The 26,907-nt window shown below is 39.2% G+C and overlaps 1 protein-coding gene across 1 annotated transcript; it reads right to left on the bottom strand.

Moving 5' to 3' along the window:
- Positions 1 to 16,356, bottom strand: LOC117828507 (CMP-N-acetylneuraminate-beta-galactosamide-alpha-2,3-sialyltransferase 1-like). The gene is made up of 7 exons (XM_034705690.1): positions 16,209 to 16,356; positions 15,717 to 15,955; positions 15,418 to 15,614; positions 15,081 to 15,260; positions 2,975 to 3,020; positions 2,763 to 2,882; positions 1 to 902 (listed from the first exon to the last, which is right to left on the bottom strand). Exons 2-7 carry the CDS (start codon positions 15,948 to 15,950, stop codon positions 735 to 737), a joined length of 945 nt encoding a protein of 314 aa, XP_034561581.1. The 5' UTR covers positions 15,951 to 15,955; positions 16,209 to 16,356; the 3' UTR covers positions 1 to 734.
- Between the last annotated feature and the right edge of the window lie 10,551 nt (positions 16,357 to 26,907).

Raw genomic sequence — 26,907 nt, 5'->3', positions numbered from 1 at the left:
ACTGAACCATCTCCCTAATATTTCCTTCCAATTAAAAACACTTCATCATAAATTCAAGAAGAAAATAGCATTTGGCACTGACAAATAAAAACAGGGTTTAAGTTTACATCAATCGATGGTGTGACAGAATTAAAAAGGCAGTAGACAGTTAGCAGTCTATACAGAACATATATATATATATAGACACCTGTGGGTAACCCTTCTCTCTCTCTACAGCCGCCTGTGAAGCCCAGGATATTTCCTTACACTTTGCATGATGAGCCAAGGCTGAGTCGATTTGAATAACAGGAGGATGCACTGTTAAAACTTTACTTAAAAATGTAAAAACACAGAGTAAAATTTGTATATTTAAAGAGGTTCTTACTTCAACATTTCACCTGGAAGAATGTTTAAAAGAAAGTCATGAAGATGAATTCCTGCAGAAAAAGGACTATAAATTAAAAATGATCAAAGCAGTGCAGCTATGAAGAACATATCTTACATTCTCTTGGTTTTCATTAAGTTGTCCTTCACATTAAAAATCACTGAATCAACAAGATCAGTCACATTCACTTTACATGTTCAGTTCTGTTCTGTCCCCATAACCAGTTATAATGAATTCACAGTTTGTCAGGTTTCATGAGCACGGTCAGGAAGTCATTCAGAAAGAGTTGTGGCTTGAGTTTCAAGAACTCAGCATCTCAGTTTGGTGCATCGCCTACTATCAGGGCTCTTTGCACATTGAGAGAGAGAAATCACCATCCTGAATAAAACTGGATTTTTTGTTGCTCTGTCAGTTTTAAGATCGTGTCATACTCATGGTTTCCAGGATGTACTCCAGTTCTAAAACTTTTGTCTCTGAGCACTTCCCAATAATGGCTCCAGTTTCCATCATTGTCTGCTCCGTAACCAAACACGTGGATCTGGAGAAACAAAAACAAACATATAACTATCTGAAGTAGATAATGGTCTTCCTAAAAAGAACATCAGCTTTAGCTGCTCAGAAATTCAGCTGCTAGAATGCTGAGAGCCCACATTACACCAATTTTGAAGACTTTGCATTGGCTCCCAGTGTCTTTTAGAAAAGATTTTAAGATTATTGTATTGGTTTTTAAATCTCTTAAGGGTCTTGCTCTTTCTTATTTAACAGATTTGCTTTTATCATATGAGCCAGTGAGAGCCCTCAGCAGGGCCGGCTCTTCCAATAGGCAATATAGGCAAATGCTAAGGGCGCCGTGGCCTCTAGGGGGCGCCACAAAAGAGGGAAAAAATACCTTAAATATAATTGTATTAAAACTAGTTATTACTATTAACTCTTCAAATGGAAAAGCTCGCTCTCTGTGGGGGGAGGGGCGAATTTATTGATGTGACCCCAGAAAACATGTCAAAACGACCGAAACTGTCCGGAGCACTGGGGAGAACAAAAAAGAAAAGAAGAGCAGGAAAAACGTGAGAAAGAAAGAGGTAAAGTAAAGATACAGTCATGACATGAAGCAAGCATCAGTGGGAAAAAAGCTAGGAAAGTACAGCTGTAGCAGGAGAGGGGAGGCTGAGTAGGTAGTGGATGCAGTAATTCAAATCCACCACTAGAGGTCTCTAAAATGCCTGTTTTGTACATAGTTTTGTAAATAGTTGTAGAAAGGTTTTTTATATAGCTTTTGTATATATTTTATTTAGTTTTTGTATATAGTTATTGCAGAGTGTAAATGTAGCCTATGCATATAGTTTTTGTGAGCAAACTGTGTGGTTATTTAAATTGTTTGATGTTGATTGTTTTATTTGTAATTTATTACTATCATTATTGTTATTATTATTATTGTTATTATTATTATTATTCACTTATTTACAAGTTTTTATTGTGTAGTTAGGGTATTTATATTTTATTTCATATTTTTTGGTATTTAAGTATGTAAATTTGGTGACATGTTACCTTAAAAATTAAAGACATTGATAAAAGCAATGCTATTCGATTTCTTTTGTAAGTGCATGTTAATCGCCGATGGAGGGGGGGCGCCATTTAAAATCTCGCCTAGGGCACCACATTGGGTAGAGCCGGCTCTGGCCCTCAGGTCTTCAGGTAGTGGACTTTTAATGGTACCAAAAGTAAGAACAGGCTATCATCACGGCCCATGCCTGTGGAACACCCTACCTGAAGACCTGAGGGCTGCACAGAACATCAACATTTTTAAAAGAGAACTCAAGACGGACCTTTTTAGTCACTTTTTATTTTATTGTATTTGTTTTTTTATTTATTTATTTTATTTAGTAAGTAAAGCATCTTAGTTTATTTTACTGCTTCAATATTTTAGTGTTTTATTATCTTAGTCATTTATTTTATGAGTCATTTATTTTATTTTGGTGAGTTTAATTTCCTGTGTTGAGTTTTAACATCTTATGTTTCCTCCAGTGTTTCCTCATTAAGATATCATGAGAACTTTTCCTCAGTTCGTACAGCAACTTCTTAATGTCTTTTTATTCATATATATATAGTTTATATAAATCTTTTCTTTTTAAATAACAAATGTTCTTGAAAGTAACATTTGTAACCAAGCCACACACAGTGGTGACAGCATGAGCAGTAAAAAACAACCACTGCTTACTAAGCTGCATTTTAAGTGTGTTGGGTTCAGGAGACTTGAGATGTTTTGTGTCTGGGATTTATTCTGTGTGTTGCTGGGTGTAACCTGACACCTGCAACGGATCACTAATCAATCAGTGATCATTGAGTATGTTAACAAATCACAGTCATTTACAAGCAAACCCCAATATAAAGACAAGCTCACCTCATCACAAATGTGCAGGGCCATTATCAGAGCCATGAATCCAGTGGAGGGATACCTGCCCTTCTTTCCGAGCCATGTTTCATGAACGTACTTCATGAAGGCCGGATTGACCACCATCACCTGTTTGGATCAGAAATTACATTTTTACGTTTTATAAATCTAATCTGAGAACCATGTATATTTGTAATACATACAATAAACATAGTACTCACCAAATCCTTGTTAGCTTTGATTTTAGATTTTACTGGCCTATATGAGCTGTTGAAAAAGAAGAAGGGAATTGTTAAACTTTCTGTTAAATAAGCTACTTTCTTTACTTTTTTAGGCATATGAGGCACAGTTAGAGCAGGGGTTCCCAAACTTTTCAGCCATTGACCCCCAAAATATAGGTGCCAAAGACTCGTGATCCCCACTGTCCCTCAAAGTGATTTAATGTGTCTTCATTTAGCTGGTTTGCAGAAAATGACCCTACCTATATGAGCATGTGTCTGTGTTTCCTGCTCCTTTATGAATTAACCTGCTGCTACTGATGCTTTTTATAATTAACTGTTCACTAACTCTAAACTTAGGAGTCATCTGGCAAAAAGAAAGGCAGAAAACGCATTACTTTTTATATTTTCAAGGTTTTATTTCAAGGTTAGCTACTATTTCTGTTGATATTTTTGCTATAATGGGTAAAATTCACTTTTTTTATTGCATTTCTTTTTAGTATTTCTTTGTCCAGCACAAGTTAATACATTATATGTAAGTAATACAAAACCAACAAAGAGAAGAAAAAATATATAAATACAAAAAAAAAAAAACATAATAATAATAATAAAAAAGAAAAAAAAAATAACAGACACAAGAAAACAAGCTTAAAAAACAAAAATAAATATTAATAATAAATATTTTTAAATAATTTTTTCTTTTTTAAACATTCTGGAAGACATCTCACCACCCCCCATTAGTGTCTCGCAACCCCCCAGTGGGTCCTGACCCGCACTTTGGGAACCCCTGAGTTAGAGGACTTTCATAGGTGCAGTCCCAATTCAACAAGAGGCGGGATGCTGTCTAAAATGTTAAAAACAGATTCTGATGGTTTGAAAATCATTTACAGCCTATATTTAACTGAAAAAAGTTCCAAGTCAACAAATTAAACTTTGAACCTGGAAAGTGTGATTGTTTAATGAAAGATATACACTTAATCTGAGTTTGAAAACAGTTGGTATGGGGACAACAATACACAGGACTGTGTAAGTAAATAGTAAATGTATGTGCGTTATGTACCTTTGTTGAAATCCTCCATTTTTTAGCAAGTTTCTCAAAAAAATCGAGGATTTCATTATCTACAAAACAAACCATCATAAAAGATTCAGAGGATGTGGAGACACCTTTTTACAAAGAGAACAAGGACCAAGACCAAGACTGGATGGCTGTGATCTTCAGGCCCAGATTATTTTATTGGTTTTTAAATCTTTTGAGGGTCTTGCTCGTTTTATTTATCAGATTTGCTTTTATCATATGAGCCAGTGAGAGCCCTCAGGTCTTCAGGTAGTGGACTTTTAATGGTACCAAAAGTAAGAACAGACTCACAGTGAGGCAGCTTTTTATCATCACGGCCCACGTCTGTGGAACACCCTACATCAGGGGCGTCAAACTAATTTCAGTTCAGGGGCCACATACAGCCCAAGTTGATCTGAAGTGGGCCAGACCAGTAAAATCAGACCATAATAACATATAAATAACAACAACTCTAAAGTATTCCCTTTCGTTTTAGTGCAAAGTACATTCTGAAAATGTTCACATTTCATGAACTACCTTTCTACAAAAACAGCTGTGGTATTTTTTGCAATGATGAGTCTCACAGTGGGCTGAATATTTTACTCTTTAAGCCCTGAAACCTGCTGCGAACACATCAAACACACAGGTTACCCATTCAGCTGACACAGAGTGTAATGTTTACATCAAAAGAACAGAGATAATAATAATGAAGAAGGTAAAGTTGAATATTATGGACCCCTCAGTTCCAGCAGGAACAGTTTGCTTGTTGGCCAGTGTTGTATGCAGGGGTGTAGTGCTAGTGTTAGTAGTTAGTGGGTCATCTTATAATGCTCTAAAAAGTCTGCATGAATCTCAACTGGATTATGCAAACAGCAAGTCATCTATTTTCTCACTTTGAGGAAAAAAGTCCTGGAAAAAAAAGTGCTGTTCAGGTGTGCTCAGTCAGCACTTTGATTTTATGTGACCCTCAGAGGACAAATTTGAAATAGTAGTTACTTTTATTGGAAAATTGCAGTTAATGTCTTCTCTGTCATTTTTTTCACTTTGCAAAGTCATCCCGCCGGGCCGGATTGGAACCTCTGGCGGGCCGGTTTTGGCCCGCGGGCCGCATGTTTGACACCCCTGCTCTACATGAAGATCTGAGGGCTGCACAGAGCATCAGCGTAGTCTCACTTTAACTGAGTTTTATTCACATAACAGTTTTATTTCACCTTACTTTATTTATTTATTCATTTATTATCTAGTTCAAATTTTAGTCACTTTTATTCTATTCTATCTATGTATGTACTTATTTATTTTATTTTTTAAGTACAGCATCTTATTTTCTTTTAATGGTTTAATATTTTAGTGTTTTATTATCTTAGACATTTATTTCGGTGAGTTTAATTTCCTGTGTTGAGTTTTAACATCTTAATATTTACCTCCAGTGTTTCCTCATTCAGATATCATGACAGCATTTCCTCAGTTCGTTCAGCAACTTCTTTTATTTTTTGTATTTATTTATTTTATTTGCATCGTTATTATTATTATTGTTGCATATATTATGTTCTTAACCTTAGGATTGTGGGGTGGGTTTGGGTTTGGGACTGGGGTTGGGGTTGGGATTAGGATGGGGGGGGTCTTTTTATTTTATCTTTATATATATATCTTTCTTTTTAAAATGTATTCTATTTAAGTTGTTTCTATGTACAGTACTTTGTGTTAAAATGTCATTGTATGAAAGCACTTTATAAATAAAGTCTGATTGATTGATTGATTGATTGATTGATTGATTGATTGATTGATTGATTGATTGATATTTTTTCATAAAACATCAATGACTTTCTCTGACCTAGTAATGTTTTCCATTTGGGTTAAGGTTAGGAAAAAGGTGTTTAGGAAAAGACAGGTATGTTTTCAGACCATTCGACTGGAGCCTTTGTCTTTGCACCAGTTGCTTGTCATTATTATTCCACAAGGTGGAGCCATGACAGCACATTTGGTTGCTTGTTATATTTTGGTCATGGACATGCACCTCACAGTACGACACACAGACACACAGTCTTTCTTCAATTTTTGAAGAAGTTTAGCACCTTTTCCCTTTTTTAGACCGACAAGCATGCATGTCTTCAACATCTTCATGCTCTGACACATCCTTATCAAACAAATCCTCAAAGTCAGAGCCCGACCACAACGGATTCAAAGTCAGACATGCAGCAGCTGAGAGAACTGAAACATGCAGTGGGTTTTCAGGATCAGGGAGGTTTAAATCAATGACTCAGCTGAACAGTAACATCAAAATATGTTGCAAAACTTTTAGTAAAAAGACAGGGAGGCATACGCACAGCAACAACAACCACAGAGGATACAGAATCAATCGAGATCAAAAACAGCAGATCCAGTCTTCTAAAGTTATCTCTGATAAGTGTTTAACAGAACAGGGTGTACAGCTGAGCCCCCATGAACAATGAGTATAACCTAGTACTAGTCCACGCTTATGCATCTTGCTGGACACGTGCATAGTGTAACTTGAGGCTGTCCCTGTCACACAGAGCAACACAAGACTGATGAGAAGACCGGTTTGGGCTCACTCAGCCCCCAGCTCCGGGGCTTTAAGCCTGTTGCTTCTGGGTGAGCAGGTTAAGCGAGTGCATCTTGTTGAGCATGGACCCTCACTTAGTCCTCGGCTCAGTGGGTGTGAGCTTTGAGCTTGCTGAAAGAGGGTCTGTTGCTGAAAAGCTGCACACACTCTTTGTGTGGCACAGTGGGGGTGTACGGTGATAACTTGGTGGTTAAAGTCACTGAGCAAGAGTCTGTGTGTAACAGCAACTTGACTTTTTATAATGGTCACACTGACCTGCTTCTTCTTTTGTAAATACACCAAATGGTGACTCATAAGAGACAATACTGGGACATGGGAGGAGGGTTGCAGGGTCCAAAGTTCAAGTACATGAACTAAGAAATAAAGAAGTAAGACGCCAAAGTGGACAAGTTTTCTCACCGTGTAGCCTACCCAGAGGAAACTTTTACTGCTCAAGGCTTTCTCTTCTAAGTCTCTGGAGATAAAATTGAGATTCTCACTTCAGCCTCATTCAAGTTTCAAATTGTTCTCATTAGTTTCTCCTAAAATTCACTAGGAGAAATAGTTGAGACCATGACATGAGTCTTATTTGAGACTTAAATGAGAGATCTCATTAATGGTTCATTTTCTTCTTTTTTTTAAAATATATTTTTAGCCTTTTTGCCTTTATTTGACAGGACAGCTGAAGAGAGACAGTACCCTCTGTATGTGGGGCGCTTAGACTGCTAGGCCACCAGCACTTCTGCCAATCAATCTCTTGAATTGTAATAATCTTGCTAAATCTGGTCGGCCCTTTTGTGGCCCATATTTTAAATAAATGGTCTGTCATGCCTGTTGTATGAAATCTCTATCTTTTGTAATTTCTCTCAAATCCACTAAATCTTTGTGAAGTTGTTTTGTTCCAAACAGACTTGTAAAGGAATGACCATACTGTGAAGTCAAAGAAGAGATCTTCTGACATCTAAATATCTGATCTTGAAGTGGTTCAAATGTTTTAATGAGAATTGTAACTTTGTGGACAAGTACATTGAAATCTTAATTTTGCAGGGTACTATAAATGTTCATGAAAAGATGAGCTCAGGCTCTTTCTTTGCTCCATCTGAGCTCAACTTGAGACACAAAAACTGAGTCTGACAAAAACAAATGGATGAGGTGAGATTGAGACAATTGAGAGAGCTCCCTGATTTCTCCACCTGAGCTCAAAAGGAGTCACAACACTTGAGAAATACCTGAGAATCATTTCAGATTCTGACCAGATCTCCTTTTGAACTGAAAGGGAGACTAAGCTGAGACTTTTTACAACTGTTTTTTTCTGGAGGCAAGAATGAGAAACAGGAGACATAAGCTATAGTCTCATTTTGCTTTCAAACAGATCTCATTGTTGTCTAGGAGACAGAAATGAAACACTTTTGAGATCTCCTCTCTAAATTTATTTTCCTATGGGTATGAGCAATGTTTGATGGCAAAATCTGGACCTCTTATTATGCTGCAGTTAAATTTACAAAATGACCTTTTTGCCTCAGGTCCAGAACCACAAGTTAATCCTACCGAGCTATGTTTAGGTGAAGTTAACATGTTAGAGCAGCATAGTCTAAAGGCTGATTTATACTTCTGCATCTCCCCTACGCAGCAGGGGGTGAAGCAGACATGAGCACCACATACAGACCTGATCAAAATCTTAAGACCAGTTGAAAAATTGCTAGAATTTGCATTTTGCACATTTGGATCTTAATGAGGTTTTAAGTAGAGCTACAATATGCAAAAGCAAGAAGGGGGAGTGAGACAAAAAAAGCGCTTTGAAAAAGTAACTTATTGAAAACAACAATTAAAGTGAAATAGGCTGTTTATCAGCTGATCAAAAGTTTAAGACCATCGCTCAAAAAATAACAAAAAACTCTCCAAATTTTCATTTTCTGTCACATTCACACTGTCATGCCCTCCAGATGGCTAAAGCTAAGAAGCTTTCTCTTTTTGAACGTGTTCGGATTGTCCAGCAAATTCTAGCAATTTTTCAACTGGTCTTAAGATTTTGATCAGGTCTGTACTTGTGCGTCGATGTGTCCGTGTCGCGCAGCAGTTCTCTTCCGAAACACTAGAGGGCAGTGTGGTCTCTCTGATAGTCGGCGCCTGCTTCCAGCCCCGCTATGATCTCTGTTTCCTTTTCTACAGAGATTCAGAGCATGTTATGTTAATCTACAGCTGATACATGTTGCTGTTTATCATACAGACATGATTACATGAAGAATAGAGAGGAGGAGATGAAATACACGGCCCAGAAGTGCTGTAAATGCAGGAAATACAATGCTGTCGAGCGGACCAATCACAGGGCTTGCAGTCCACGTCGTTTCTACGCGTAGTTACATTTTGGAGGAGGTGCACGTCAGCTACGTGTGTAGGCCTCTGTGTAGGTACAGGAGCTACACGGACCCCCAGCGTAGACTATGCCGTTGATTTGATGCAGAAGTCAGGCTTTAGACTGAACTTTCATGATCAATCAATCAATCAATCAATCAATCAATCAATCAATCAATCAATCAATCAATCAATCAATCAATCAATCAATCAATCTTTATTTGTATAGCGCCAAATCACAACAAACGTTATCTCAAGACTCTTTTACAAACAGAGCAGGTCTAGACCACTCTATGTCAATTTATGAACAGAGACCCAACACCAAGACAGGATAAGACTCAGTCTGACCCCACCTTAATCCACCATGAGCATTGCACCTCACAGCATTTAGCTAGTTACAGCAGAGAGGACAAACTTCCTTTTACACACAGGGTGTTACTTCTTGACTTGGATAAATGATGGATATAATAACTTGTACAGAACCACTACACTACTTCAGTTCAGCGAGTTCATGTGTGCCATCCAAGCGGTAACCTCCAGTATAAAAATATGAGTCCAAAGCGGAAGTACTAAAATTTGCATTTCTGGAAGTACAGGAAACCACATACACACCTATTCAAAGAAGTTGATCTTTACAGCAGAAATAAACATGTTTACAGCCTGCTTCAAAAAATGAGTGTAGTCTGGATAGCTCATTTCTCTATCAGCACACACTGTATGGGGGGAGAATTTTTTTCTAACGCTGCAATTTCAAAGATATTTAGATTATGAGTTTTCCATTATGAGAGGCCCAGCTGACTTGATTGACGTCACACTCGCTGGATTGGCTTCAAAACAGTGCTTCAGAAACCGATTGGTGACGTCACAGATACTATGTCCATTGTTTATACAGTCTTTGGTGCCATCCTTCATGCTACCCATCAACAACAATGTTCCTCTAGGCAACAAATGGGGGAGGGGAGGGGGATCATGTACCTGTACAACCAGGCCAGAAACCCAATGACAAAGGAGATCAGGGTAGTCTAAAGATGCCACATATAAAAGCTGCAGGACAGGTTTTGCTAACAAAGCTGACTGTGTTTCACTGACGATTTAACTGTTGCTTATCTTCCAGAGTCAAAACTATCAGCCTAACATTACCATGGGTCCCAGCAGGTGATGTGATTACATGTAAGCAGCTCTGATACATGAGCTCACACCTGGCCCTGAACATGTTTCCACTCTCACTTCATTGTTCCATGTGCAAATAAACATGCTCATCATTTCCATGAAAAACAAGACACAGACTGACAGCAGGAGGACATAAAGATGCTCTGGAGTGTTGTCATGGTATTAAAGCTTAGTTTGATTATGAAGCTAAATGTAACTCTGAAGGTCTGTGATTAAGGTGTCTAAACTACCCTCAGACTGAAACAGGTGGAAACACTCTTACTGTGTTGCATGAAAATGAACCATGACAAACTGGCCATAGCTCACACCTCTCTTCGACGTCAGGTGCGACCTTGCTGTCTTAGTTTCTGCCCCTAAAACATGATCCAGTATCTCATAAAGTACAACATGCACTGTGCTTTACTGAGTAAGACCAGGATGTTATATGTCCAATGAGCAATATGATGCATGGATTATGTTTTCATATGCTTGGAATACTAAGAGAACAGTAAAAGAGTATTAAATCAGGGAAGAATGACAGCTGAATTGTTTTTGCCTTGATAATAGAGACAAGGTCAACTTGCACATTCAGCTAATCTCAAGGTCAGCCTTTTTTCACTTACGCAATATTTCTAAAATTAGACACATCCTGTCTCAGAGCGACGCAGAGAAATAGTCCATGCATTTGTTACCTTCAAGGTTAGATTACTGTAACTCCGTTTTATCAGGCTGCCCCAATAAGTCTCTAAAGACTCTTCAGCTAGTTCAAAACACTGCAGCTCGAATATTGACTAGAACTAGGAAGAGAGAGCACATCTCTCCAGTGTTAGCTTCTCTTCACTGACTCCCCATAAATCTAGAATAGAATTTAAAATCCTTCTTCTGACCTACCTGGTCGTACCTAAAGTCTCTAAAAGTAGTATGGGAGGTAGAGCCTTCAGTTATCAGGCCCCTCTCCTTTGGAATCATCTACCAGTCAGGGTCCTGAAGGCAGACACCCTCTCCACTTTTAAGAGTAGGTTTCAAACTTTCCTTTTTGATAAAGCTTATAGTTAGAGCTGGATCAGGCTTGGACCAGTTTTTAGTTATGCTGCTGTAGGCTTAGCAGGGTTCCCACTCTTTTCCAGAGATCCTTTTCCAGGATATTTCACTTTTTCTCCCATTTTACAGTTGTTTCCCAGTACTGGAAAGCTGGTCGACTGTTTTCAAGGTTTTCCAGGTTTTCCAGGATGCGTGGGACCCTGCTTAGACTGCCGGGGGAACTGGCGCACTGACACACTGGGATCCTGCCTTTCCCTTGCTCTCCTCTCTCTACCTGTCACTCACTTTAACTCTGCCTGTCCCATTAAAGTTACTAACCATAGACCTTTCTGGAGTCCCTGAGCTCCCTTGTCTCGTAGGTTCCTCTGAGCTGCCGTAGACGTCCTCCTGCTGTGAACGTTCCAGACTCCAGCTGATACAGACGTGCTGGACTCCAGCGGCAACAGATACTACTACTAGTCTCATCACTATCACCGCTCCCTCTCTCTCTTATTCTCCTCTATCCCTCTTTCCAGACCCAACTCGGTCGAGGCAGATGGCTGTCTAACATGAGTCTGGTTCTGCTCGAGGTTTCTGCCTGTTAAAGGAAGTTTGTCCTCTCTGCTGTAACTAGCTAAATACTGTGAGGTGCAATGCTCATGGTGGATTAAGGTGGGGTCAGACTGAGTCTTATCCTGTCTTGGTGTTGGGTCTCTGTTCATAATTTGACATAGAGTGGTCTAGACCTGCTCTGTTTGTAAAAGAGTCTTGAGATAACGTTTGTTGTGATTTGGAGCTATACAAATAAAGATTGATTGATTGATTGATTGATTGATTGATTGATTGATTGATTGATTGATTGATTGATTGATTGATTGATTGATTGATTGAGGGTCAACCTTCATTTCAGCCCAGGACACATGAATGCACACACTTCTGAAAGCCTGTGGCCTTCTGCAGGCTGCACTGCCTCTGAATGAGGCCTGAGAGAAGATGGCTCTGTGTTCTCCATACATCTTATGTGCATTCACATGTAGGAAAAGATGGTTGCTTGTTCAATATTAAAGAATGCATGGTGACATCTTGTGTAACCAAAGCCAGGGGCAGAAGCTCGGGCCAGCACCAAGCCCACACACCGTATCCCCCTCCAGGCGTGATATATGTGCTGTCAGGGGGTCAAAAACTTTCTATCAGACAGGAAGCAGCAACGGACGGACAAATCACAGCAAACCCCTGGCAATCAGCATCAGCATGGCCAATGGATTCTCACCCCTACTCCTCCTCCCCCACACAAACAACCGCACCACAGAGCCCATGTTTAGCAAAACTCCTGAAGCTTGAGAACCGTGGAGATCAGCTTCATCGTGTTCTCTTTTGTACAGAAAGGAGGTAAAAGGAGGATACATCATTTGAAGGTAGTATGTAGTCTGACTGCTCTGTTGGATCTGGTCTGCAGGATGCTGGGTCAGGCGTTGCTGGATTTCCGGTTTCAGAAAGCGGAAGTAAACAACGACCAAGCTGATAGATAAACTGCTTCTTTATCATCACTGATGATTTAAAAAGTTAGGAAGTGGTTCATATGGAATTAATAATTTTCACAGCACCTAAACCTGAGCGCCTCGCTATAACTGTAAAAAGCTCCGCATCTACAGCTTGATTTGTTCCAGTTTGGTGATACATCAGACACATTTAGTAAGTTTGGATCAACTCCTTGTCATTAAAGATGCTGATGCATTTCAGAGTAGCAGGAACTAAAGGTGGGCAGATGGATCCCAAAATATGGATACTACAGATACTAGCTATGCCTCGTTTTTGCAGATCGATTCTAGCATCAATAGGATCGAACCAGTTTCAGTTTCTCTCTTCTAGGTTTTATCCAGTTCATCAAAGAGTCTGTGCAAACAACGTTCTGTTCTCTTGAACACACTCAGTGCATGCACTCTTTACTTCTCCACTGCTGCTGTCCTGTCTGCTCAAACAACCAACAAACGCAGCACGCAGCGCGCCACATCACACACCCTAACGGTGCCAATCAGACATGCATTGCATGCCGTGATGGTTGAAAGTAAGAGGAGCATCTTGTGGAGCTATTTTACAGCTGTCACTGAAAATGTAGTGAACTCTGACATGTGTAGGAAGGCTGTTCGCTACTGTGATAACACCACCAATTAGTTCAAACATCTAAAAATCCACGTCAAAGAGAACTCTGAGTTTCAAGAGGAAAGGAGGGAGGAGGAGGGAAATGCTTCAGACAGAGTATTTGTTGTTTGCCTTTAAAAACTGTTCAGTGTTTTAAAACACACGTAATGTATCAAAGTACATAAGACACTTTGAATGATAGAAAGTATCAGTATCAGTATCGATATCGGTGATTCTGGCCCTGTGTTATTTGGTATCGGATTGACACCAAAATTTGTGGTATTGCACAGCCCTACCGTGAACTGACTGACTGTCCAGTGCGCCTTTCACTGCTGGTACATTCAAGGACCATCGTAAATAAGCACTATAGTCCTTTCATGGCATTTTTGTGGATCAACAGAATCAAAATACCATCACAGTGACAGGCTGAATTATTGAACTTAAAGGTGACATATCATGCGAAATCGACTTTTTAATGGTTCTCTACCTGAAATATGTTTCCCTGGCATGTCTACAAACCCTCTGAGAATGAAAAGAATCCATTCTGTCCCTGTTCTGATTTCTCCACCTTTCTGAAAATGTGTGTGAAACCAGCCGTTTCAGTTTTCAGTGTTTTTGTTACGTCACGACATCCGGTCTGTAACTGAAGTCAGAGCTCAGAGCTTGTTCAGCCCATAGACTGTATAAAATACAACTTAACTCCTCCTCTGTTTTTCATTCCCTGCACACATGTGTGCTAACAAGGAGCTTAGGAGGGAGGCATGCTAGTTGTAGGCTGTCTTAATAAACACAAAGGTCGGTTTTACTCCCCACGTCTGCAGATTTGAAGATCTAGTGGATGATTTTTATTTGCCATGGATAAGTGCTAGTGCTAGTTAGCATAGCTACATAGCTACATGTTAGTAGCTGTAGCTGTGTACCAAGACACACGTCAACATACTGACAAAACAACAAGTAACACAGAATCTGTGACCAATCCTTCAGAAAGGTCCTGCTGCCTTTCTGGTAGAGGTCGGTTTGACTCCCCACGTCTGCAGATTTGAAGATCTAGTGGATGATTTTTATTTATCATGGATAAGTGCTAGTGCTAGTTAGCATAGCCACATAGCTACATGTTCGTAGCTGTGTACCAAGACACACGTCTACATACTGACAAATAAAACAACAAGAAACACTAAATCTGTGACCAATCCTTCAGAAAGGTCCTGCTACAGGCGCCTCTCCATCAGGATCAGATTCTGGATCAGATTCAGAGGGTTGAAGTAACGTGATCTCTGAGCAGCCGTGTATATTCAGCCAACATGCAAACATTAGATCAACGTGCTGGAGAGCCGAGTCCACATCCACTTCCTGAGGGGGCGTGGTCAGAGAGAAAACAGAGTGTTCTGAGGAGGGCTGAAGAAGAGGGTTCTCAAAGTGTTTTTTTGAGCATAAACTTTAAAGACATGTTTTGGGGACCTCTTAGACCAATATATATTGATGAAAAAAGCGTGATATGTCACCTTTAAGATATTACACAAGCAAAAGTGTTAAAGGAGTGAAATATTGACGATTTGAACACTTGGTATAACCCTGATACCGATATCTGATCGACTACATGAATTATTTAAAGAGTGAAGATGTTTGGCAAAAATCAAAGACTAAAATGTGACTAAAACTAACAGGCATTTGTGTCTAAAGACTAAGACTAAGACTAAAATAGCCTCCAAAATTAACACTGCTACTCTGAGATGATGAAGTCTGCTATCTGTGAATCCACCAACGACATGATGTGTTCTTTGTATTCAACATTTTGGACACAAACATTGGGCATGAGATATAAAACTCTGACTCACGTTCCATGGAATCCTGTGGTGAGGGCCTTGGTGACCCACAGAAGATCTTGTATCTTGAATGGAAACAGCACGAGGTGGGTGTTGTTCTCCAAATTCATGGCACTCTCTGGATACATGATGCGATGAGTGGTTCTGTTCCCGACGTCTGCCTCATAGCCTTCGACTCTACCATTGTTCATTCTAAATTGAACATCAGGAATTACTTTAAGCTGACTTTTGGACATTAGGACAGACATGATCACATTTGTCATACATTCTTGAAATTGTGTTAAATTGTTATCCATGACCACAAAACAAAGAAAAGACTTTATACACTTTTATGAGCTGAAGGATTTACCTAATGACAACATCTTGGAAATTGATCAAAGCTCCATAATGTGATCCCTTCAGGTTGCCTGAATTACCAACCACAGCACATGTCCTGCAGCGGTAGGGGCTGTGCTCTTCAAGATCCGGCCTGGGAGGGACTACCTGAAATAGTCCTTCCACTGTTTTACTGAAAGAACTGAGGCTGCCCCTCTCTCCTTGCATGCGCTGTCAAACATACCACATGTTGCTGTTAGACCAGTTCAGTAGCATAATCTGCTTCTCTTTACATATAAGATCATGGAAATGTAAAGAGCACGGGTCACTTACTTTCCACCAGTTAAAAGCTTCCTCTGTGAGATTGTACTCTGAAGACAGAAATGGTGCCACAGATTTGTTGAAGCGTTGCGTGAACCACGGATCTCCTTCTGATGAACATTTATCACAAGCACAAGAAGTGCTTTGATAGTGAGAGAAGAAGTTTCTCAGCCTGCATCCTCTTGGAAACATACCCACGGCGGTCACACAGATCAGGGCGAGGAGTGTCTTCACTTTCAAATCCATCTTCTCTGTGAGAGTCCAGAGAAGGGAAATAAACACTATAAACACAATCTACAAATAACTTCATAAATACTGTGACATCAAACTCAGAGCTCTCTATGGAAACAAATCTCTCTCAGGTGAAGAGCTGCCTTTCTTTATCAAATGTACCTCTGTGTGAATGACTTTCTCCAGAAGATTAAAACATGTTTTTATTGTTTCAATTAAACTTTATTAACTTCCTGTTATCATACTTTATAAATATATTAAATTCGGTCTTACCAGATAACAGTTCAAATCCTCCAGTCACCCAGCAACATGCATCAGTCGTATCCTTTCTCAAAAACACTCAAATGTCACCATCAAAGCACCATCAAATATAACAGAAACCTAACCCCCTGATGGAGACCAAAGGACTGCTGATCAAAGGCCTGGCAATAGACTGTTTAAATAGGAGCCTGGCGCTTCCGTGACGGAGGAGGGAGTGGTCTGCGTAAAGTTGTCTGATGTGATTGAGTCCGGTAGAGTTGGAGACACGTTCATATATCGGACCTTCCCCGATCAATAATCCGTCAGCTGAACAATCCTCATTTAAAATCTTGAGGAGCCGTTCTTTTCAAAGAGCCGTTCAAAAGACTGGCTCTCTGGCTCATTGTTATATTGATTTATTTTTAAGAAGTCAACCAGGGGGAACTCGATTTATCAAGAAAACAATCACTGGTAGCAGTTATAAGATAAGATTTGGATCAGAATAATTCAAACTCACACATCCCACCAATATACTTATATACTCTATTAGTGGGAATTATTCTGAAATATTGATTATCATTTAATTTGGCATTGTAAAAATTCCATAAGATGGTGCACTATCCTCATGCTTCCACAGTGAGATCACTATTTTGAATTTACAGATAACTTCCATGAAAAACAACTAAACTGTGAAATTTTCCACAGAAGAACATTTGAACAATACAAAATAAAATGTAAAAATAATAAATAAAAATAAATATATATGTAGCCTATATAAAAAAATATTAAAATAATAAATACGAATAAATATATATGTATACATAAAATATTAAAATAATAAATAAGAATAAATATATATGTATATATAAAATATTAAAATAATAAATAAGAAGAAATATATGTATATAAAACATAAAGATAATAAATAAGAATAAATATATATGTAGCCTATATAAAAAAATATAAAATAATAAATACGAATAAATACATATGTATATATTTAAAATATAAAAATAATAAATAAGAATAAATATATATGTATATATAAAACATAAAAATAATAAATAAGAATAAATATATATGTAGCCTATATAAAAAATATAAAAATAATAAATAAGAATAAATATATATGTATATAAAAAATATTAAAGTAATAAATAGGTATAAATATATGTATATAAAACATATAAAAATAATTAGTAGGAATAAATATATATGTATATAAAAAATTTAAAAATAATAAATAAGTATAAATACATATGTATATCAAATATAAAAAGAATAAATAAGAATAAATATATATATGTATATAAAGAATATAAAAAGAATAAATAAGTATAAATATATATGTATATAAAAATAATAAATAAGAATAAATATATATGTATATAAAGAATATAAAAATAATAAATAAGTATAAATATATATGTATATAAAGAATATAAAAATAATAAATAAGTATAAATATATATGTATATAAAACATAAAAATAATAAATAAGAATAAATATATATGTACACAAAAAATATAAAAATAATAAATAAGAATAAATATATATGTATATAAAAAATATAAATACAACTAGAACAAAATTAGGACATTATAAAAATGTAAATGCTAAATTGTACTACCCGACCTGGTGTTTCTACACCTGAACTACTTTACAAACAGGAGCTCAACTCCTCGACTCAAATCCTGCGGCAACCTCCAGTCTCAAACGATGAAGCCCATGCAGAAGTGTTATAAACTGCAATACATTGAGAATCCGCTTGAGGCTGGCTGCAGAAACACAGGAAACCACATACACATGAATGGGAAAAAGACGATCTTTGCAGCATTAATAAACATGTTTACAGCCTGGTTCAAAAAACGGCTTGGCCCTACGAAGCTAATCTCTCTAATGGCACACACTGTACGGGGGGTGAATGTATTTCTAACGGATATATATATATATCTATATATATATATAGATATATATATATATATATATCTATATATATATATATCAGAAGATATTAAGATTTCAAGTTTTGCCCATATAAGGACATGACTGACGTCACTCCCGGTCGGGAACACATAGCTGTTGGCTAGGAGGCTCACACTACGTCACACTATGCCTGGTTGACTTCCGCATTTCCAATATGGCTGCCGCCGTTGATTGGCTTCAAAACAGCTCTCAGGAACAGATGGGTGACGTCACGGATACTACGTCCATATCTTATACAGTCTATGACTCAAACCACATCAAAACATTGTAAACAATAACAAAGTGTAGACAATAAGTGTGAACAAAAGACTCATGGGGCACGCAGGTGACACGTGAAGGCAGCGTGGGCAATCTGCATATAATAACGGCTCTTAAATGAACAGCTCGCAACTGTGAATTGGTTCTCGTCGTTCACTCAAAAGAGCCGTTCGAGAGACCAACTCTTTCGTCGAACGTCACATCTCTAGAAGAGGATCAGGGCCACTGAAAAAAATGATTAAGGTGCATTATTTTAAAAAATATAATATTCTGAGATTCAAGTCAGAAATCTGTCAGAACTTTTTTTTCTGAATTAAAAAAGTTAATTATCTCGGAATTATGAGAAAAGTTTTTGTAAAATAAATAAAAATCTGCCATTTTTCTGAATTAACCACTTACCTCTATACGTAGTAAAATCCCAATATCCAGGTTGTTCAGTTGAATCCAGTTTTATTTTGCTCTGGGTTTATCAATGTCAGAGTAAATGTATGACATTAGACTGCGACTGATAACATAATATGTTGTTTTATGTCAAAGACACTGACTTTAGATGAATTAAAAAAAAAATGTTTGGTTATACAAGATGTCACCATGCATTCTTTAATATTTAACAAGCAGACATCTTTTCCTACATGTGAATGCACATAAGATGTATGGAGAACACAGAGCTCCCATCTCTCAGGCCTCATTCAGAGGCAGTGCAGCCTGCAGAAGGCCGCAGGCTTTCAGAAGTGTGTGCATTCATGTGTCCTGGGCCAAAATGAAGGTTGACCCTCAATCAATCAATCAATCAATCAATCAATCAATCAATCAATCAATCAATCAATCAATCAATCAATCAATCAAACAATCAATCAATCAATCAATCAATCAAACAATCAATCAATCAATCAATCAATCAATCAATCAATCAAACAATCAATCTTCATTTGTATAGCGCCAAATCACAACAAACGTTATCTCAAGACTCTTTTACAAACAGAGCAGGTCTAGACCACTCTATGTCAAATTATGAACAGAGACCCAACACCAAGACAGGATAAGACTCAGTCTGACCCCACCTTAATCCACCATGAGCATTGCACCTTGCAGTATTTAGCTAGTTACAGCGGAGAGGACAAACTTCCTTTAACAGGCAGAAACCTCGAGCAGAACCAGACTCATGTTAGACAGCCATCTGCCTCGACCGAGTTGGGTCTGGAAAGAGGGATAGAGGAGAATAAGAGAGAGAGGGAGCGGTGATAGTGATGAGACGAGTAGTAGTAGCTGTTGCCGCTGGAGTCCAGCACGTCCGTATCAGCTGGAGTCTCCAGAAAGGTCTATGGTTAGTAACTTTAATGGGACAGGGAGAGTTAAAGTAAGTGACAGGCAGAGAGGAGAGAGAGAGGGAAAGGCAGGATCCCAGTGTGTTGGGGGGAAGGGGGTGAGATAGGATACCAGTGTGTCAGTACCCCAGGTCCAAGCCTGAGCCAGCTCTAACTATAAGCTTTATCAAAAAGCTGACTCTAAAAAGGGCCACAGGTTACTAAAGGGACAGCTGGCTACCTTTCACTTTGGCAACAGTACACCAGTCATCCTAGTCACCTCTTTCAGCTGGGACACAGTCTACTTCAAACACTTTGTAAACATATCTCTTTATATGCTCAGGTAAAATACAGTACAACTTTCACACTACTCATTAGCCCACCTGTTACTATGGAGGCTTAATCACACAACGTCCCCACAGGAGTGAGGCAGGAAGTCCCTCGTGTTCACTCGCGTCTCCAACACCTGAGGCCCTCAGGGTGATTAAAGAGAGCTGCAGTCTCTGTAATCACACTGCTGTGTGCAGCAGAGGGATTTATTTGACATTCTGACCTTTGCAATTTTACCTCTGACTTGTTTACTAACGTTCTTTTTTATTTCTTCTTTAATTTCTTTCTTTCTTTCTTTGCTGTGCTTTGTTTCTTACTTTCTGCCTTTCACTGATATGAGTACAAACATCTTAACCACATCCTGTAACAGCAAGCTAATACAGTCAAATTGTTGTGTTGTCTTTTTAGGTAGATCTATTTCTTAAATCTGAACACTTGTAGCTTGATAGACATACAAACACATATTGGAGTGATTATTTTTCTGTCACCCCTCCACACATCAGTGAAATTGGGCTTTGTGTGCATGGTTCCTGTTCTTGTCACACTGGTTGTATTAAGTTGTTCAAGCTTTATCAATGTACTGATCATTTGTGTTTTCCCCACTGGGGGGCAGTGTGGCGCAACTTTACAGTTATTATGATAGAATGATAACTATCACCATAATCATGTTACTTTGTTTGATCTTTTTTTTTTATCTTTGATCTCTCTTTTAGCTGTTCCTAATAGGAGAATAAAAACATTTGGTGACATGGCTTTCAGCAACGACGCTCCTAAACTATGGACCAGCCAGCTGGAGGATCTGAGGGGAGATATACATGTAATGAATATGTAGTGAATATACACTGCTCAAAAAATAAAGGGAACACTTAAACAACCCATCCTAGATCTCGATTAATGAAATATTCCAGTTGAAAATCTTTATTCATTACAAAGTGGAATGTGTTGAGAACCAAATAACATAAAAATGATCGATGGAAATCAAAATCGTTAACCCATGGAGGTCTGGATTCAGAATCATACTCAAAATCAAAGTGGAAAATCAGATCACAGGCTGATCCAACTTCTGTGGAAATTCCTCAAGACAATTCAAAATGAGGCTCAGTAGTGTGTGTGGCCTCCACGTGCCTGTATGCACTCCCTACAATGTCTGGACATGCTCCTGATGAGACAACAGATGTTCTCCTGAGGGATCTATTCCCAGACCTGGATCAGGGCATCAACGAGATGATGTCCCAGAGGTGCTCTCTTGGTTTCAGGTCTGGGGAACGAGCAGGCCAGTCCATAACCTCAATGCCTTCATCATGGAGGAACTGCTGACACACTCCAGCCACATGAGGTCGGGCATTGTCATGCATCAGATGGAACCCAGGACCCACTGCACCAGCATATGGTCTTACAATGGGTCTGAGGATCTCATCCCGGTACTTAATGACAGTCAGGGTACCTCTGGCTAGCACATGGAGGTCTGTGCGGCCATCCAAGGATATGCCTCCCCAAACCATCACTGACCCACCGTCAAACCGGTCATGCTGGAGGTTGTTGCAGGCAGCAGAACGTTCTCCACGGCGTCTTCAGACGCTGTCACGTCTGTCACATGTGCTCAGTGTGAACCTGCTCTCATCCCTGAAGAGCACAGGGCGCCAATGGCGAATCTGCCAATCCTGGTGTTCTCTGGCAAATGTCAATCTGCATGCACGGTGTTGGGCTGTGAGTACAGGCCCCACTTGTGGACGTCTGGCCCTCATACCACCCTCATGGAGTCTGTTTCTCACAGTTTTAGCAGAAACATGCATTAGTGGTGTGCTGGAGGTCATTTTGTAGGGCTCTGGCAGTGCTCCTCCTGTTCCTCCTTGCACAAACGAGCAGATAGCGGTCCTGCTGCTGGGTTGTTGTCCTCCTATGGCCCCCTCCATGTCTCCTGGTGTACTGGCCTGTCTCCTGGTATCTCCTCCATGCTCTTGACACTGTGCTGGGAGACTCAGCAAACCTTCTTGCCACAGCGCGCATTGATGTGCCACCCTGGATGAGCTGCACTACCTGAGCAACTTCTGTGGGTTGCAGACACCGCTGCATGCTACCTCTAGTGGTGAGGGCACTGGTAAAATGCAAAAGTGACCAAAAATCAGGCAGAAAGGATGAGGACGGGGAAATGGTCTGTGGCCTCCACCTGCAGAACCATTCCTTTATAGGGGTTGTCTTGCTAATTGCCTCTCATTTCCACCTGTTGTCTGTTCCATTTGCACAACAGCAGGTGAAATTGATTCACAATCAGTGTTGCTTCCTAACTGGACAGGTTGATATTACAGAAGTGTGATTGATTTGGAGTTACACTGTCATTTTTAAGTGTTCCCTTTATTTTTTTGAGCAGTGTATATGGAACGTATGTGTATGAATTTTATGTGCTTTGGCAACAACATGTCTTTCTTCATGCCAATAAAGCAAATTGAATTGAATTGAATTTATTCAGACTTTTAAACGTAAACTAAAAACGTATTTATTCAGTCTGGCTTTTATGTAGGGTTTAAAAATGTTAACTGTTTATTTTATTTGTATTAATTAATTAACCTTTATTTATCTACTCAGTTTTATTGAAATTTTTAGCCTTAATTTTATTTTCAACTCTTATCCTTACCCTTTTTAAATTGATTTATTTTAACTATTTATATTCTTAATATTAATTTGACGCTTTAACTTATTTTAATTACACACATATTTTATTGTTGTCGGTGTGCATCAGTCTCTATTTTAAAATCTACTTTTGTTTTGAACCCACAAGGACACTACGAACATCTGGGGCTGGCCTACTGACCGTCCCAAGAGTCAGAACAAAACATGGAGAAGCAGCATTTTGTTATATGCAGCACAGACCTGGAATAATCTCCCAGATAGTATTAGACAAGCCCAGATTCTGACCACTTTTAAGTCCAGACTAAAAACGTTCCTCTTTTTAGCTGCTTACACTGCTCAGTAATAGATGCAAACCCATTTTAAACCTTTTAACTAATTTTACGTCTTAATTTTGTCATTTAATGTCATTTTTTTAAGTTGGATATTTTTCAATTTAATGTCAGATTTTAAAATCGGATTTTGTTGGTCTGTCGGGCACCCTGTGGGGGTGTGAAGACGACATTAGACGACAGAGCGCTCATCATCAACTCATCACCAGGTGAAGTAATCAAGCATGGTGACATCAAATGTGTTCAGATTGAGGGCATGCCACTTTACAAGGAGCCTTATGAAAAGGGACAGCTGATCATCAAGTTCCAGGTGGAGTTCCCAGAGAAACATTGTCTCCCAGAACATCTCATGTTCCAGCTGGAAAGACTGCTCCCTCACAGGCACGATGTGATGATCACTGATGACATGGAGGAGGTAGAACTCATTGAGGTGGATGAGCAGTCACAACAGAAAAGCTACAGCAGGGAAGCTTATGAGGATGATGAAGAAAGTCCTACAGGCACAGTACAATGTCAAACACAGTAATTTTGTAGAAAGGGATCCCATCTTTTCCTCTCCTCTCTCTGCCTGTCTCTTCTTTTAACTTTTCCTGTCCCATTAAAGTTACTAACCATAGACCTTTCTGGAGTCCCTGAGCTCCCTTGCCTCGTAGGTTCCTCTGGATCTCTGCTGCTGTGGACGTGCCAGACTCCAGTTGCTACAACTACTACTATCCGCCTCACCTCTATCATCTCTCTCTCTCTCTCTCTCTCTCTCTCTCAATTCAATTCAATTCAAATTTGCTTTATTGGCATGAACAACGAGATATTATTGCCAAAGCACATAAATTCATACAGTACATTATATATATTCACAACACACTACACTCACCATATACATTAATCACACACCATATTCATTACATATTATATTCATCACATACATATCAACCATATATTACATATTTTATATGCATTAATGAACGATGGTGTCACCTATACAGCATAACTCCATGTCCTCACCCGATGCGGCACGCTCACAAAACCTCCACCCAAAATCAAACCCCATGGGATGGTGCGTCCCTCAGGCTGTGACAGGCAGACACATATTTAGCAGCCAGAGGAGCTGCTGACCCTTCCCCCAGGAGAACTGACAGTTTCTCTTCTGGGGTTAATGTTGGGAAGTTTGGTACCATTTTAGTAATGTCCCTGTAGTGGGAATCTCTTAGTAAAGAGAACTTGCTGCAGTGGAGGAGGAAGTGCATCTCTGTCTCTATGTCCCCTGTAGAGCAGTGAGCACATAGACGCTCCTCTTTGGGCAGCCATGTCTGTCTGTGTCTCCCTGTCTCTATAGCCAGCTGGTGGTCACTCAGCCTGTATTTGGTCAGGATACATCTTTGTTTTGTATCTCTGACACTGTACAGATATTCAGATCATTTATAATCAAGGTTTAGGGTCAAATAACAATTCATTCTACTTTGGGTCTTTGTTTGGTTTCTCCAGTGATCTAAATACAGATCTTTGGAGTGCTTCATGATGAGTTTCATTTGGTTGTGTTTTGGATCAGTGCTGATTGGAGTCTGGCTGATTAGCTTCCTCAGCAGCTGACTAAGGGGACAGTTTTCAGGGTTCAGCTCTTGGGTTTTTAGTGCTTTATATTGAAGTGAGTCTTTTGGGCTTAAATTTAGATGGGTCCAAAATTTTATTGCCCGTTTCTGAATCTCAATCTCTCTCTCTCTCTCTCTCTCTCTCTCTCTCTCCATCTCCCTCTATCCCTCTCTCCAACACGGTCTCAGCAGATGTGTGTCTAACATGAGTCTGGTCCTGCTGGAGGTTTCTTCCTGTTAAAGGAAGTTTGTCCTTGCCACTGTAACTTGCTAAATGCTGCAAAGTGCTCTGCTCATGGTGGGTTAAGATGAGATCAGACTGAGTCCTGTCTGTAAGATGGGACTGGATCTGATCCTGTCTTGATGTCGGGTCTTTGTTAATAATAGAACATAGAGTACGGTCTAGACCTGCTCTGTTTGGAAAGAGTCTGAGGAAAACATTTGTTGGCATTTGTCATTTAATAAATAAAGATCGATTGGTTCAATGAAGTACCAGCTCCATGTGAGTCATAAACTTAAAGAAACAATCAAAGAGAAAAACATTCTACCACAACTTTTAATTCACATTAAAAACAGTTTACATCTTCTGTTCATGGGGAATTAAAGGCACATTGAGGTGAGCAGTATTTACATTATGTACAGATAAATACACATGACTTCCACTCAGAGGAGACGTTTGCCTGCCAGACCCGCAAGATTTCAGTATATTATGCAAGAATACAGCCTTCATACATGTCCAATGATAAAGCACAGAGCTGTAGAGGAACATCAGGCTCTCTAATCAAATCAACTTTACTTTATCACTTCAGTGTGTGATTTTTCTGCTCCTCCATCCCTCCTGCTCCTTATGTTCAGGCACTTCTGTAAATGATGGTGATTTTATATACCTTGTGTTTGTATCTGGATATGTGTTGCTTAAGGTTAGCTCTAAAAGACCAGCCTACTGAGTAGTATTGTCCTCTGCTTTTGCAACAGCTGTGTCCATCAAAATCTTAAAAATAACTAGAAAGGTTGCATTTCCTGAAAGCAAATGCGTTGAAATGCTGAAGCTGAAGGCTGAAAGCTGTGAAACACAGCTGAACATGTGGAAGAGTAGTAGAAGTAGTTGAATTAGTGGAAGTAGAAGAAGTGGAAAAAAGTAGAAGTAAAAGAAGTGAAAGGAGTGGAAAAAGCAGAAGGAGTGGAAGAAGTGGAAATAGTAAAAGTAAAAGAAGTGAAAGGAGTGGAAAAAGCAGAAGGAGTGGAAAAAGTAGAAGGAATGGAAAAAGCAGAGGGAGTGGAAAAAGTAGAAGAAGTGGAAAAAGAAGGAGTGGAAAAAGTAGAAGGATTGGGAAAAGTAGAAGTGGAAAAAGTAGAAGTGGTAGCACCTATTAAGCTGCATGACAAACTATGAAAATGTTTGTGTGTGTGTGTGTGTGTGTATGTGTGTGTATAAATCTGTGTGCGTGTGTGTGTGTGTTTGTGTGTGTGTATGTGTGTGTTTGTGTTTATGTATAAATGTGTGTGTGTGTGTGTATCAGTCAGCACTGATGAGTCTGAATCACCTGTGTGCATGTGTATGTGTGCGCATGCATGTGTGTGTCTGTGTGCGTATTTGTGTTTGTCACTCACTGATGAGGCCATCTTAATCACCTGTGTGTGTAGAATGTGTGTGCGCGCGTGTGTGCGTGCATTTGTGCTTGTGTGTTTCAGCACTGATGAGGTCATCTGAAACACCTGTGTCTCCAACTGTCATTAACTGTTGCCATGGTGATGGGACCAGCTGTGCAACTGCTGTGTGACAGTTGATTTAGAATGGGATTCATGGGAAAGGTAAGGTCTACATATGTCCACACTGTGCGATAACCGTAATAGCTATCAGAAAAAGGATCAAACCGTGAGCATCACAAGACTCTGATGAATACAGTGATGTGTTTTTCATGTCTGTACAGTCAGAAATATAGTCAGGGCAGCGAGTTAAGAAAAGGGAAATGTGTGCTGCCCTCCAGAAATATTTAACATTACAGTAGATGGCCGAGCAGAGAGACTTTCTCTGACAGTTGGTGACCTGCTGGCTCAATGAAATAATCTTTTGCTTTGGTTACCTCTTTGACAGAAGCAGGAGAAGACAGGGGACGTTTTGATGTCTTATTTGTGTATGTGGAGGGAATTGTTTGGATTTTCTGGTAGTTTGTTTGGAGAATTTCAAAGATCTCATCAGCAGGCCTCACCCTCTGTCTGATGACATCACGTGCTCTGCTGCCATGAACAGTCCGCCATACACACCAATGTTAAAGTTAGAAAAGCAGCAAAAAACTTTGTGTCATTTAA

The sequence above is a fragment of the Notolabrus celidotus genome, chromosome 16, assembly GCF_009762535.1.
Source record: "Notolabrus celidotus isolate fNotCel1 chromosome 16, fNotCel1.pri, whole genome shotgun sequence".
Classification (NCBI taxonomy): domain Eukaryota; kingdom Metazoa; phylum Chordata; class Actinopteri; order Labriformes; family Labridae; genus Notolabrus; species Notolabrus celidotus.
The sequence above is the reverse complement of the archived record's forward strand: the minus strand, read 5'-3'. Positions and strand labels throughout refer to the sequence as shown.